Source organism: Odontesthes bonariensis, chromosome 20 (assembly GCF_027942865.1).
Source record: "Odontesthes bonariensis isolate fOdoBon6 chromosome 20, fOdoBon6.hap1, whole genome shotgun sequence".
Taxonomy (NCBI): Eukaryota; Metazoa; Chordata; class Actinopteri; order Atheriniformes; family Atherinopsidae; genus Odontesthes; species Odontesthes bonariensis.
In genome coordinates this window covers 8,301,992-8,316,249 of record NC_134525.1, presented here as the reverse complement: position 1 = coordinate 8,316,249, position 14,258 = coordinate 8,301,992, and the positions used below count along the sequence as shown (strand labels likewise).

Sequence of the window (14,258 nt, the reverse complement as noted above, 5' to 3'; positions counted from 1 at the left end):
GGACCAGCCCTTAACCCTGATATCTCAGTGTGTAGTTGGGGCTAGAAAAAGGTCATGGTTTGTTTGGAAATGCAAATGTTTCACAACCCTGCATGTCCTTCCCAAACAGAATGTGAAGTGTTGGAAGTGATCAGACTTGTTTACACTGAGATTTGGCTGTTTGTGAATTCTGGAGTGGAAGGATTAGATTGTTGAAGAGTGAAGGTTGTAAACTTTTATATGAGGTGCAGAGCTGCATTTCCAGCTTCATTACATGCAGAGCATGTGTTCCGGTGTTCATGCTGGAGATATTAAAGTGGCCTCAGACAAGCTCTTACAGAGCGACTCTGCATCCATAAACTCAGCCACCATCTCACTGAACATGGAGAAGCTAGTTTGAGAAACTCTTCTCTGAAACTCTCAGGATAAGTTTGCTGTGAGTTTGTCCAACCAGGGTTCCATCTGTGCTACTGCTTCGGGTGGCTGTTGGGTGCTGGCTTTGGTTTTCTTTGTGTCCTCTTCTTTTCCATTGGTGTCTTACCCCTTGTTCAACTTTACACCCCCTGTTCCCTGTTACTCATCAACCCTCCCAGAACATATCATCAGATTTCCCATGGCTCCATTGATTCTAGTTTGTTTGGGGTATCGCTCTTGGATTTTCCTGCTTCAGCAGCATCTTTGCTTTCATTTCCTAAAACTGCCTGTAGCCTAATGTTTTTTTTTTAATCCTTTCCTATTCCTGCTGTTTGCACACAAGAAATGGGGGGGTCTTTTAAGCGCTTACATCTTAATGATGGCTACCTTTCATATTGAGGCCCTGGTTGTGTTTGTCCTCAGGAATTAACATGTGCAAGAGGCATTACAGAGGTGTCCAGGAAAGGCAGTTTAGTGACACGCGTGACCGTATATCCACTGTTCTTTATTTAGGACCTTAAATGCAACCTACGGTGCTGCAGCTGCTAATTTTCTGCAGTGATCCTGGCATAAACCAAATGACCTAACCTCTGTTGTATTTCCATGTTCATAGTTTACAATGTAAAAATCTGGAGGTTCTGAAAGATCCTAGTTCTCCAGTGAGCCGCCAGGTGGAATCCACGCAAATTATGAAGGCAGAGCTGGTTGGTTACATAGGGACGGGGTTTAAAGCATGCATATTTATTGCTTAACAGAAAAGTTTTTTCTCTTTCACTCAGAAGTCGCCTCTTTTACCAATGGAGTGTGTGTGCAGAGCTTCCACAGTCCTGGAGGCTTGCACGGGGAGAGGAAGCGTTTTCAGTCGGTCAATTTATGGAAGTTTTTCTGTGCCATCAGAGTTTGAATACGAATTTCTAATATTGAATTTTTGAATTTTTACAGCATCAAAATCAGACTTTCAAAAGCAAAAAAAATTATAATTTTTTTAATTAATTATTAATTAAAAAACAATATTTTCAATTTTTAGATGTTGAATTTTTTAAGTTGAATTCTTTAAAGTTAATTTTTTTTCCACTGATTTTTGTTTTTAGAAATCTGATTTTGATGCTATAAAAATTCAATATTAGAAATTCGTATTCAAACTAATGGCACAGAAAAACTTCCATATCAATTGTCCTGTTAATTAATCCATACGATCGGCTGCTTTCTTTTCGAACCAGCCTCATGGGACCGCTGTGTCAGGTGGAGCAGAAGCAGGTGAGTCTCGACTGATCGATCCCCAGCAGTCACTGCTACGGCCTCCAGCTGACTCTCGATTAGCTCTGAGTGTCTGACGTGGAGCTGAAAGTCTGACGCGCCCGGGGAAATTAGCGCACACTCCAGCGTCACCGCAGAGATTTTAATGGATATACCTCCTCATCTTGCAGAGCCGAATGACTTCTAGGTGTTTAATAGAGTAATTACAGTTTCATTTACAGTGTCAGCTCAGCTGAAGCCCCCTCACGAATCATAGGTTGATGATTTTCATCTCCTTCTCAGTTCAGGAAATGAATCATCTGAGTTGGTGGACTAAATTGACAGCTCAACTAATCAGTGTCTCGGTAGTCACTGTTAGGTTTTCACATTTCTGATGTAGTTTACAATCATAACATCAGTAGATTAAACTCAGCATTGATTTTGCCTGCTGAAATGGCAGCCATGGCCGGACTGTTGGACTGATGGGAAGCTGATTAAGTCAACGCCGACTTGATGAGCTGTCATCGGGTGACTTGATCTGAAACTATTAAGTGCGCTGGAAAAAATGCTCCTCCAAAAATAGGTTAAAAAAACAACAAATACGAGACGTTTTTACTTGAAATAAGCAAAAAATCTGCCAATGGAACTAGTGAAAATCGGCTTGTCAAGATTTCTTGAAATAAAATGGGATATTTAGGACTTTTGAGTTAAAAGCGATCTTGAAATTAGCTTAAAAACCTCTTCAAATTAAAAAAAAAAAAAGCTTGTTTCATGTGAAATATGACTCAAAACAAGATGTTTTCAAGACTTTTTCACTTAGCAAGATATTCAAGTCCCTATATCTGGCTGAAATGGTGCTTGTTAGGCAATTGTGTCTTATATCAAGTGTAATGAGATACTCAATGAGAAAAATATACTTGGTAAGATTTAGATTTTTTCCAGTGTGTCAAACACTCCGTGTGTACTTTGTGTTCAACGTTTCGGCCATCTTCGGCATCAGTGCAATGAGTTTTCCTCCCTTCCTCTCCAAAACAGAAGCCTGTGCCACACATGCATTACGCTTCATCAGCGCAAACAACAGACATCTTTATCCACCCGCCGCTGTTCCTCAGTATTACTCGGACTCAGATTACAACCTACCCCGTTCCTTCTCTGTACTTTCACACGTGACACGATGCGCAATGATGGCGCATCAGTGAGTACATCACACAACCCTACTTCAGAAGAACCCAAACCATCCCTTTAATACTGAATTATTTGACTTGGTATAGAATTTCATTTGATCGTTTTCTCAGAGAGGTAACTTGATTGACTCTCATCGTCTCATTTTTCCTCTGAAAGGCTTCCTCGGTTTACTGACTGGTGGCATTTTAAATACATTCGTTCACTCATGTGTTAATTAGCACCATGAGTCTCATTTAGATCCCATGGGTATCATTATAGCTGTTGTCACATGTGGATGAAGTCACAAAATAAAAATACTTCTAACACCCATCTCAGTGCTGGAGAATGTTTTCCTCCTGCTGCTAAATCGGACACGTTCACACTTGTACACACAGAAATACTTCCATCCTTAAAGGCATCCTGAGGCAGAAATGTGGAGACACCCCCTGGTTACACGAGCCCAGTCTCTAAATGTCTCTGTTTTTGTGTTTGTGAAAAACAAAAGGTGTATGTGTGTTTATGGGCCATGCAGCAGAGTGATTCAGAGGCAGAGTGCTTACTGATGTAGCAGAGAAGTGCAGTGTGAGCGTCCGGGGGCCGTCGAGGGATCACACTGAGCCATCAGACCACAGTGCACTGCAGCAGCAATCAATTTGAGGAGGAGGCGAGGGTGTGAGTGACTGGGTGTGTTTGTGCATGTGTCGATTCCCTGCAGAGCAGAGACAAGACTTCCATTAGACACAGGACTCCCGTTTACCAGTTGACCTGAACTGTGGAGCAAACTTCCTGCCGAAGATATTAAATACCAAGAGGAGAAAGTGCCTCGACTGTGAGAACCGTGGAAATCTGGTAATACTCAAAACATTCACATTACGCTGCAGTCGAAGAGTGTTTATTCGTCAAAGCAATCTGAAATGACTAAGAGATACAACCCCAGTTTCTGTGTAAAAGGGAAATGGATTCAGAATGCAATGATTTGCAAATCTAAAAAAAAAAAAAAATAAAAATCTATATTTTGACAACAGAACAGAGCAACAACAAATGTTGAGAGAAAGACATTTTTTCCCATTGCATGGAAACTTTTAGCTCAGATGAGAGATTAAAACCAGAGATCAAAGTCCATGTTTCCCACTGTGTAGCATCCCCTCTTATTTTAACATCTGTAAACATCTGGGAGCTGAGACCAGCTGTTGGACCTTTGCAGGGCCAGATTAACACTTCGGGCCCCATGATCACCGTAATCTGGAAAAATACAGAAAAATTACAGTAATATACAGTAAATATACTCAATACTTCAATAACTGACCGTCATCAAGTGCATTTTGATGTAAAGATGTGCAAATGTTCATAGAACTACAAATGCACCACTATGTCCTCTTGTCAAGGCCACTCACTCACATATGATATTATTCAAACAAAACACATCAGCATCAGTATAATCTGGCAAAACTGACCCACTGCATAGAGAGGGAAGGAAGTGTCCTCCATTTTCACAAAAAAAATGAAAAAGCAACTACTTTCAAAGCATCTGATATTTATTTAATAACACCTATTCCCAACACAAATGTATTGAACTGATAGAGACATGACAGAGGAAGTCCACAGACAAGACAAGGACAATCAAGTTCTAGTGCAATATGTTACTGGAGTGAAGAAATGACCTATTTTCGGTATCTACATTCCATTTTCTGTGTTTCTGATGTCCTTCTCCTTTTTTAATTTCCATTTAGCGCTCCCACTTAGCTTCTCCATGTTTGCATTTTTTTTTTTAAATTGTGTACAGGCGCTTGAGATCACACAACCCGTTGATTGGCGTCACCTTTGACCCGCCTCACACTGGCTGACCAATGGCAGAGGGTCACAGGAAGCCGGGGCAGAGATTCTGTTTAACATGCAAGCCAGAGATAATCAGATATTTTGCTTGTGCCCTCACTGCCCTGGGCCCCTTAGAGGTCGAGGGCCCCTGAACAATTGCCCATTTGATTAATCTGGCCTTGGACCTTTGGGACAGGATTGGCGTTTCATCTTTGTCTGATAGAGGATTCTAGCTGCTCAACAGTTCTTCTTTGTTGTTTAAATGTTCTCTGTTGATGAAACATCTGGACTGCAGGCAGGTCAGTCTAACAACTGGACTCTTCTAATACGAAGCCATGATGTTGGAATCGATGCAGAATGTGGTTTAACATTGTCCTGTTGAAATCTGAAAGGCCTTCCCTGAAAAAGAAGTCGTCTGGATGGGAGCAGATGTTGCTCTAAAACCCGTGTAAACCTTTCAGGGTTGATGTCGTCTTTCCAGATGTGCAGGTTGCCAGTTTCATTAGTACTGATGAACTGGGTGCTGATATCAAGCAAGTAGATTCCTCTTCTTTCTTTTCCCCAGTTTCCCACTTTGCCTCAGTCCATTTTATGAGCTTTGGTCCAGAGAGGAACAGATCATGTTCACACCTGGCTGCTTCTCCACATGACAGCTTTAACCTGCATTTGTGGACGTTACGGTGAGCTGTGCTCACAGAAAATTATTTGTGGAAGTGTTCCTGAGCCCATGCAGTGATTTCCAGGACAGAATCAGGTCTGTTTTTAATGCAGAGCTGCCTGAGGACCTGAAGGTCACAGACATCCGATACTGATTTTCGGCCCTTGTAGAGATGTCTCAGAATCTTCCGATGATATCAAGTACTGGAAATAGTGGAATATTCAAAGTCTGAGGAACATTATTCTGAAAGTGCTCAACAATTTCTTAACCTTTTTTTTTTTCAGATTGCTGGACCTCTGCCCAGCTTTACCTCTGAGAGACTCTGCCTCTCTAAGATGCTCTTTTCACAGCCAATTGTTTAGCAGTAAATCGGTCATTAAATGTATTATTTGGAACGTTTAAAACATGTTTGAATTCATTTAGTGAGACCAGATTTTTCAGATTCAAGTAGCTTTGGAGAGGATTTTAAGCGCAGGGGGCAGCATCAGAGATTTTTATTGATTGTATGTTTACTCTTTATTTGCACATTTTTACTGAAATGTATTTTCATCATTTAGTGTTGTTGCTTTTACCTTCAGATCCAAGTACTGCCTCCAAAGTGATGCATTTAAGCCTTTATACTGTAAGAAATGAAAATGTATTACTTCTTTTTTTTTTTTTTTTAATAAAAGCCTGGGTGCATCTATAAAACTGATATAAATCACAAAAATTTAGCACTACTTTTTTTCCATATATTCCAATACATCAATCTCCTAAAAACACTTGTAAATATCTATAATCACGTTCCGAAAAAACCAAAGAGAATACCAGTGATTCTGAAAAGAAAATGTCCTTTTATTATAAAACAGTAAAGGCCATGTTAAAGGCTCTTAATTATACAGAAGAATGCAGTCAGCGTCACATAAAATAGTCTCAGCACAAGAAACAAGGATGATAACCACCAAAATTACAACTACGTGGTTATGAAATGTTTTTCTTTTCATGTTGAGATTTAATTTGGGGGAAAATAAACAGCTTGTGACCGACAGCGTGTTAAAAGCCAACATTGCAGCGTCAATTTACAATTTGTCATGGATATCAGGATCTCGTGAAAGATTGAACGACTACTGCCCGCTCGAGTGCACAAACAAAGGCGCAGCAGCCTGTTTGATCAACTGAATGACAGGTCAGGCTCTTGAGCTTCTGTGCATGATTATCATACAGCAAATTCATAGCAAAAGCAATAAATATATGCCTTAAATATCACCTTTGTAGAATTATAACTAATACCCTGTTTTCTTCCATCTTAAGAAAAAAGCAACACTTAAGACCTGAAGGACCAATTTTTCTTAGTTTAACTTTAAAAAGCCTAACATGCCTCTCTTAAAGGTAACCTGTGGAGTATTTCACCTCTAATGGCACTAAAGAGGGTTTTTTAATGAGCCACTAATCAATAGGTGGCTGTAATGTGCCGGCAAAGGCAGGAAAGAAGACGGATGGGTCGAAAAAAATTGGACTTAATGAATGCAGGGGTAAGACTTTTAAATGTTTGTTTGTGAGAAAACTCCACAGGGAACCTTTAAGACACAAATATTATCAGATATACCATCAATCATGTCAGCGGCTTCTTCACTTCACTAATTAGATACAATGTTCATCTTTTTCTGACCAGCAGTGCTCAGTTTGTTGTTATATTTAACATTATCTGTACATTTTCACAAAAAGTACAACCACGCGCTTGCTGAAACTCATCTGATTTATTTATTTTTTTATCTAACTTCACCGACAGCTAATAGGCTAATAGGAGTATTCATACACGTGTAAGCTTATACACAAACACACACACACACACCCGAACATGCGTACGTTCACAACTAACTCACAGTTAAAGTCTGCAGCAGTTTGCAGCTGAAACAAACTCACAACACAAACTGTTCAAGTATATTCTGACTCACCCAACGAGGAGCTCTGGCATCTAATAATGAGCATGCATGTGTTTGATGCAGGTAATGACACGGATTCACAGTACAGACAGAGAGGCACATATATGGCCTCATGCTCCTCCATTCATCAAGAAGCGTCTCGAGTAGCGGAAGCGATGAGTCACCCAGGAAACTCGTCGGCGCGCTGATCCAGACGAGCTCGGGAGCTCATCAGCGGCTGATTGGAGCTCAGTGCGTCTTCCTGTTGATACAGAAGGAAATTGTTTTGGTCCTTTGTGTAATCTATATCATTTGCAGTGAAAGCAGGGAAGAAGTTTGTCTTTAAAAAGAAAACAATAAAACAAATGTCCGGCCGTAAAAAGCATAAAAATAGTTCAGGAAAGACTGAAAGCGGGCAAGATTTCAGCAGCTAATCACCTCGATGTTTTCGTCAGGAGAAGGTGGAGCTAGAAGCTGAGAGAACGTTTTACTGTGATTATCACACCAGTTCCATCACAGATTGAATAATGCGTCAGCCATTTTGTTTGTAAGACCGTACACAGAGGAGTTCATGGTGGACTCAATACCTGCAAGGTATCCAGGTCCTGTGGCTGCAGAACAAGCCCAAACCATCAGCCCTCCACCACCGTGCTTGACAGTTGGTAGGAGGTGTTTGCAGCAGGATGGGGGAAGCAGATGTAATTGCATTGCTATCATTTATGTGGTCGTGCTGCTTTAGAGCCGTAGAAAAAGCTAAATGAAGAGCTATTCTATCGTGTTTCTAGCTCGTCTTCTTGGTTTTCTTTATTTACTTGCTGTGATGTGGTCCGTATGAGTCCAGGATGACCGTGCTGGCCTGCTCCAGGTTCCACTGGCAGCGCTGCAGAAGCTCCTCGCACTCGTCTCTCGAACGCAGCCCCAACCGAAACAGCTGCTCCACCTGGGACGCAGACAGAAGGTAGAACAAAACAGCTCACCGTGTGTTGGGCTACTGTGTCCTCCTGCTGCATGACAGCCACTTCCACTGGAGTTTTTCTCTGGTCCTGAGCCACACACGCCATTAAACAGCGAGGTGTAAACACACAGGAAACAGCAGCACTCAAATGCAGCAGTAGTCTTAACGACACATCAAACAAATACAAACATTGTTATACACGCTGCTAACTTTTAGAAACTGGTTTCAACATTAAACAGTGAAGACCTGCAAACTATTTACATTCTGTTTTATTTATGACTGCGGTCGCCTTGAAAGTAACCAGATAGAATTCTCTCTGAGTCGGACACAAAACACTTGCAGCACTTTGGAGGATTGTAGCCTGTTGGAGGGCTTTATTACCCACTTAAGAGGAGCTGGTTTGGAATAACACTTAACTGGTTTAGCCACGCTGATGGAACTGGAGTGAGTGGAGAGAAAGGGAAGAGTCTAGGAGCCGTACTCCATATTCCACATTTTCCTTTCACTTCCACTGAGGCCCGGGAAACAAACTAATTCTAGAGAGCATTTTCTGCTGGAGCGTGATTTTCAGCTTTGACAAACAGTGACGCTGCAGAAATTGATACTTTAGCATATGCTAATATGACGTAATCACACGACACAACAAGAAACTGAACAGCTACATCTAGGGATGTTCCGACTGATCGGCCGGTGAACAACATTGGATGATCCGGCACTTAGAAATCAGATCTTTTCTCTTTGGTCTTGTCTGTGAGGCAGCCACAGACATGCAGGAAGGCTGCGAATGTTAAAGTGTTACATTTGGTAACAAGCTGAAGTTACCTGTTGTATTGATTTTCATTTGCAAAAGTGAGAGAGAGAGAAAAAGGTTCAGGACCTAAAATCTGCTGCATTAATGGGGATAAACTGCATTTTCTTTTCTGTGTGCTGAACAAACATCTGGATCCAGGAAGCCGAAGCTCTGCAGTGTCAGAGAGACAAAGGCTCTGCAGTCTGGTGCACTTTTGGAAAAAAATGTGAAATCTATTTATGGTCAACGATTTTCACGGCTGAATGCTGAATTAAAGCAATAAAGCAAGAATTAAGACAAAAACAAATTGCAGCCGGTGCATCTTTTTCATTGACACCATTAAGTTCCGGTCTTCCATTTTCAGGAGTCAGTGTGTGAAACTGTGCTGTTGATTATAAGATTGACTGGACTCTTGGCGGTTCAGTGCTTTCTTTTACGGACTATTTGGTTACTCAATGTCTCTACCAATAAACTGACTTTTGCCCCAAACACTGAAGCAGTTCATGTATTCAGGAAGGCTACAAGCTTATCAGCTATGTTTATAATGTGTACTTTTTATTCTGGGAAAGTAGCAGCTCATATTAATCTACTTTAACCTCTTTTACAGAGACAACAGATCAAAATCCGTTTGTGATGGCTTCTATTCTAAGCATTAATAACAGAGTCCCTGTTTACAGAGTGAAAACTCCATTAAATCTGATTTCATTACTTTGTGCTAAACATCTCCTTTGAAAACCACAGAAATGAGTCGTTTCTTTAATTCTTTACTTCAGAATTTGGACTTCCCTGTATTAAAAGCATCAATGACTCCTCCTACAGAGAGTGGTTTACTCTGATTTTAAGATAAAGAAAACAGTGTTTAAATAGCTAATTCTACATGAACTGATGAGGTGGGTGGTGCCAGCTCAGGAGAAGGAAGCGGACCAATCAGAGCAGGGCTTTTTGGGAGGTGAGCAGGCTCCAGTGCTTCCGTTTTTACAGGAAACTCAAAGATGTGAGAGGCTAACAGCGATCCACTAGCTTTTTCATGGAGCTCCAGATCTTGAATGTTGATTTATTGATTGATTAATTGATTGATATTAAGCTTTAATCGGGGCGGTCTGTGGCGTAGTGGGTACAGCAGGCGCCCCATGTACAAGAGGCTATAGTCCTCGCTGCAGCTGGCCCCGGTTCGAGTCCCGCATCGGCCCTTTGCTGTGTGTTGTTCCCCCTCTCTCTGCCTTTTGCTTCCTGTCTCTCTACACTGTCCTATCTAATAAAAGGCATAAAAAACCCCAAATAATAATAATAAAAAAATATTAAGCTTTAATTGTGTTTTTTTTATATTTATTTTATATTTTTCTTCATTTACATACAGTATTTATTTTTTATTAGTGTGTTTTTCTGTTGCAACAGATAAATGTGAAATTGGGAAAAGTATGTCGACTGATGAGCGAACCTTCAAGTAGTTAACGGCCTGGGGGACGCTCCAGTTGTGACTCTGCAGAGCGGTTTTACACTCCTCCATCGTGACGCCATGCACCGCTTCTTGGACCTGTCAACGACACCAGCAGCTCATAATGAATTTATAGATGCACGTTTACAGGAGAAATTCCAGAAAAGAAACACTATCCTGGGTGAAGAGGGCAGGAATAATGACTGAAGTCTGATCTAAATGCTTTCCCCAATTCACATACACAAACCTGATAATTTGAGTAACTAAGTTCATTACTTTCTGTATTTGATGTTTAAAAAAACTCCCAAAAACCTTTGAATTTGTCACATCTTCTGCTTTGTGAGCGTAGATTTCGACCAATAAGCCTTTGTTGAATAATGGCTGAATTCAACAAAAGAGGCCAATCAGCAGCTTTCAAATGTTACTGTGAAATCAGTGACTTTTGATTTGCTTGCCCGCTGCAAAAAAATGGCATTTAGTGTTTGTTTGATTATCAGCAAAACAAAGTGATGTCGTGACACTTTGAGGGAGCGTAAAAAGTTAGATTTCCTTCTGCTCTTCCTCACCTGTGTGATGCTCTGCTCCTGGTGCGTGCTGGGAGCCGCCGTTCGCCCGTTGTTGTTGTTGTAGGAGGTGTTTGGTTTTGCTCCGCCCGGCTGCTGCTGCATTATGGGTTTGACTGCTGCCATGTTGGCTGCCCCGTATCTGGTAAGAAATCAGAAAATAAGACGAATGAGAACATAAAACTGCGCTTTCCTTTGTGCACTAAACGCCTGTTGGTTTGACATGATGAAAACTCTTTGAAACAGATTTATTGTACAGTTACTTTGATAAATAGGATACGAAAATTACATAGAACACAAGAGAATTTGTCTCTTTGGCTCCCCCTACAGGTGTGTGATGTACCACCATTCTCATGAAAACGAATCTGTGTGCGAGCCCTGCACATGCACAGCTGTGCTCTATCTCTTCGTGTTGAAGAGGCCACAAAGACGCCATCAAATGTCAAGTAACCATACAGCAGACTGAGCACAACCAAAGGTCAATGTACTTCAGAACGAGTCAGAAACTTTTTAATGTTCATAAACTTCTCAGGTTCTGCTTTAATATCAAGATTAATAATTCATTTCACATATGATATCTAAGGAAAAAATTAAATGGAAAAAAAGAGGCTGATTGATTTAAAGCTGGTCTTATAGCACAAAAATCTCTGATTTATCTTCCAGTTGTTGCATTTTGAAGTAATTTGATATATTTACAATCATATTTTTAAGCTGAGATAAAGTGCATTATTTACTTGTGCCATCTAAATGCAGACTAAACAGAAGGAATACTCAGAAAATATCTTAAACGGTGGATTAATGTTACATTAAGATTATTAAAACCTCTCCGAGCTACAGATCCAGGCTGTAAATGAACTTTGTTCGAACTGAAGGCTGAAGTGAGTTTATTACAAACCTTTTTCTGTCATGAGAAACTCACCTCTCCAGAAAAGCTGGTCTTTCTGGCAGTGGGGCAGGAGCGGAGCTCTGGGAGCTGTCAATCAGCGGTGGGAGGCCACGCCCCTCCCGAAAGGTGAGGGGATCGAGTGAGGAGGTGGAGGAGTAGGCCGAGCCTGGAGCCGCCAGCCGCGAGGAATGTGATGTGCTGGGATGGAAGGAGGAGGATGAGGGTAGGGAGCTGGAGGACAGGAGGGGACCCAGGAGCCCGGCTGCCCGCCGCGGGGAGACAGAAAGCGGGGGAGGGGGCAGGGCCATGGGTGTGGAGGAGAGTGGTGGCACCAGTGGGAGGGGAGAGGAGGAGCGAGAGCCGGGCTGAGAGAAAGCATGGTCTCTGGGTGGGATCTGCGGAGGCGCCTCGCCCTCGTCACCCTGTGAAATGGAGCTGAAGCGGGCCTGGTGGGCGGGGCGGGTGGAGACGTGTTTGGAGGGACGCAGGGGGGGTATGGGGCTGCGAGGAGGCAACACCGGTCGATCCTCAAAGAAGGAGGTGTAATAGGAGGAGGTGGACGAAGGAGACGGAGGAGGCAGGCAGATCTGTCGGTGGGGGCCCACAGGAGCCAGAGGCATAGGGGTGGGGGAGGAGGGGAGGGAGCGGCCTGTAGCCATGGGAACCCGAAGCTTCACCATCACCTGGAAGCAGAGAGAAATTAGCAGAAAAGGAACCGTGTAGGGTCGTGTTAAATGTTCAGCAGCGGAAAGAAAAAAAAAAAATCAGGAGCGACTCTCCACCTCTCTCTGAAGCTCCTGAAAGAGGTCAGCAGACTGAGACTCGCTCCGGCCCGCCATGCCGCCCCCCGGAGTGGTGCAGGCTTCTTCAGCGAACCCCTTGTTGATGGACCGCACCTCCTGGTCCTCCGACTGGTCCTCCAGCTCTGCAGTGACCTCGTCGTAGGCTGGCTGCGGGAGAGGCCAATCCAGGATGGAGGGGGTGTCCTAATCAAAGGATATTAAAGGGATAGTTTGCCTCTTTTGACCTGAAGCTGTATGACATCCCATATTAGCAATATCATTTATGAACATTTTCTTACCCCCTGCTGAGTCCTGTGAGACGAGTTCCAGCTGAGATTTGGTGTTGACGAAAGTAGTCCGGCCAGTTGGCTGGGGCTCAAAAAATAAAGCGTCTTGCTTCTCAAAACAATATGCGTTCAAAAGAGTAATACATTTGCATCACAAAATCATTCATCCAGAAAAAGTCAGACCTCACAATCACTTGGCGCTATTTTCTCTCCCCTCGTATCACTGCGTGCTGAGTAGGCCGTGCAGACCGAAGTGCAGACCGAGCAGGAAACACCGTAACAGGTGCGGCTGTCGGCAGGCGGCAGCACGCATTGATATGAAGGTAGAGAGAAATAGCGTCAAGCGATTGTGAGGTCTGACTTTTTCCTGGAGAACGATTTTGTGATGCAAATGTATTACTCTTTTGAACTCATATTGTTTTGAGAAGCAAGACGCTTTATTTTTTAAGCCCCAGCCAACTAGCCGGACTACCTTCATCAACGCCAAAATGAGGCTGGAACTCGGCTCACAGGACGCAGCAGGGGGTAAGAAAATGTTCATAAATGATATTGCTAATATGGGATGTCACACAGCTTCATGTCAAAAGAGGCGAACTATCCCTTTAAGAGGAGTGACGTTATCAGACACAACCTGCAAAGTAGAGTCTCACAACCAGCAGTGCACACAGTTCAACATTTAACAATTTTGATAAACAGCTTAAAATGTTTGGTTTAAAACCAAAGAAATCCAAAAGGACTAGAGGAATTTTGGATCAAAATATAACATCAAATACCGTTGTCGTTACGGTTACCAAAAATAACAGAAACATGAACAGGCCAACTGATGTCTTTGTTTTTTTTGCCGCAGTTTTTGATGAAGCCAACATGTTTAGTTGATCAGGTTGCCCAGGAGGCATGTTAATGCCAGGTGTGCACATACGTTGCAAAAGCATGGCAATCAATCTAATACCTGCCGCAAGAAGAAAGGCAGTCGATTAGCATCTATTATTTAAAATGTTCTGCTCTGAACAATGCATAGGGGATCCTTTCTTCTATTCAACTTTCCACCTCTTCGCCCAAACTTTGATCAAAGGCGGACTGAAGCTGTGAGGCAGAATTACTGTGAAATCCCACAGTCGATCACTAAAGCATGAACATGTACATGATCAATCAATGGGCACCAATCACCATCAAACTGCACCTGCTTGGGTGCATCCAAGAGGAAAGGGGTTATTTATGACATTTCAAGGCTAAAGCCTTTGGAGAATACTGGAACTGATGGTGAGCACAGATTGCATGCTCAGTGTTTTAAGCCCTCAACAATTAATTTGACTGGGAGAACTGGAGTTTGTTTGGTTGTGTAAGGTCCCCAATGTCTCTTCAAAACCTTCAAACTGCTGCTCAGTCGCTTTTT

At 42.4% G+C, this 14,258-nt stretch overlaps 1 protein-coding gene and 1 long non-coding RNA gene across 6 annotated transcripts in view; both read right to left on the bottom strand.

The window, feature by feature from the left end:
• Nucleotides 1-3,731: 3,731 nt before the first annotated feature.
• On the bottom strand, nucleotides 3,732-7,293 carry LOC142370031 (uncharacterized). Its single transcript, XR_012767774.1, has 3 exons — nucleotides 7,201-7,293; nucleotides 5,839-5,886; nucleotides 3,732-4,035 (listed from the first exon to the last, which is right to left on the bottom strand). It is a non-coding gene; the product is annotated as an uncharacterized LOC142370031 (long non-coding RNA).
• A 28-nt stretch (nucleotides 7,294-7,321) lies between these two features.
• tnk2a (tyrosine kinase, non-receptor, 2a) overlaps nucleotides 7,322-14,258 on the bottom strand; it is a 30,979-nt gene continuing 24,042 nt past the window's right edge. For all 5 annotated transcript variants that reach the window (XM_075452450.1, XM_075452449.1, XM_075452453.1 and 2 more), the window contains 6 exons: nucleotides 12,579-12,782; nucleotides 11,830-12,479; nucleotides 10,914-11,052; nucleotides 10,351-10,446; nucleotides 7,980-8,107; nucleotides 7,322-7,429 (listed from right to left, as the gene is read on the bottom strand). In XM_075452450.1, coding sequence (XP_075308565.1) covers nucleotides 7,417-7,429; nucleotides 7,980-8,107; nucleotides 10,351-10,446; nucleotides 10,914-11,052; nucleotides 11,830-12,479; nucleotides 12,579-12,782 — 1,230 coding nt within the window. In that variant the 3' untranslated portion in view covers nucleotides 7,322-7,416. The remainder of the gene's footprint in view (nucleotides 7,430-7,979; nucleotides 8,108-10,350; nucleotides 10,447-10,913; nucleotides 11,053-11,829; nucleotides 12,480-12,578; nucleotides 12,783-14,258) is intronic.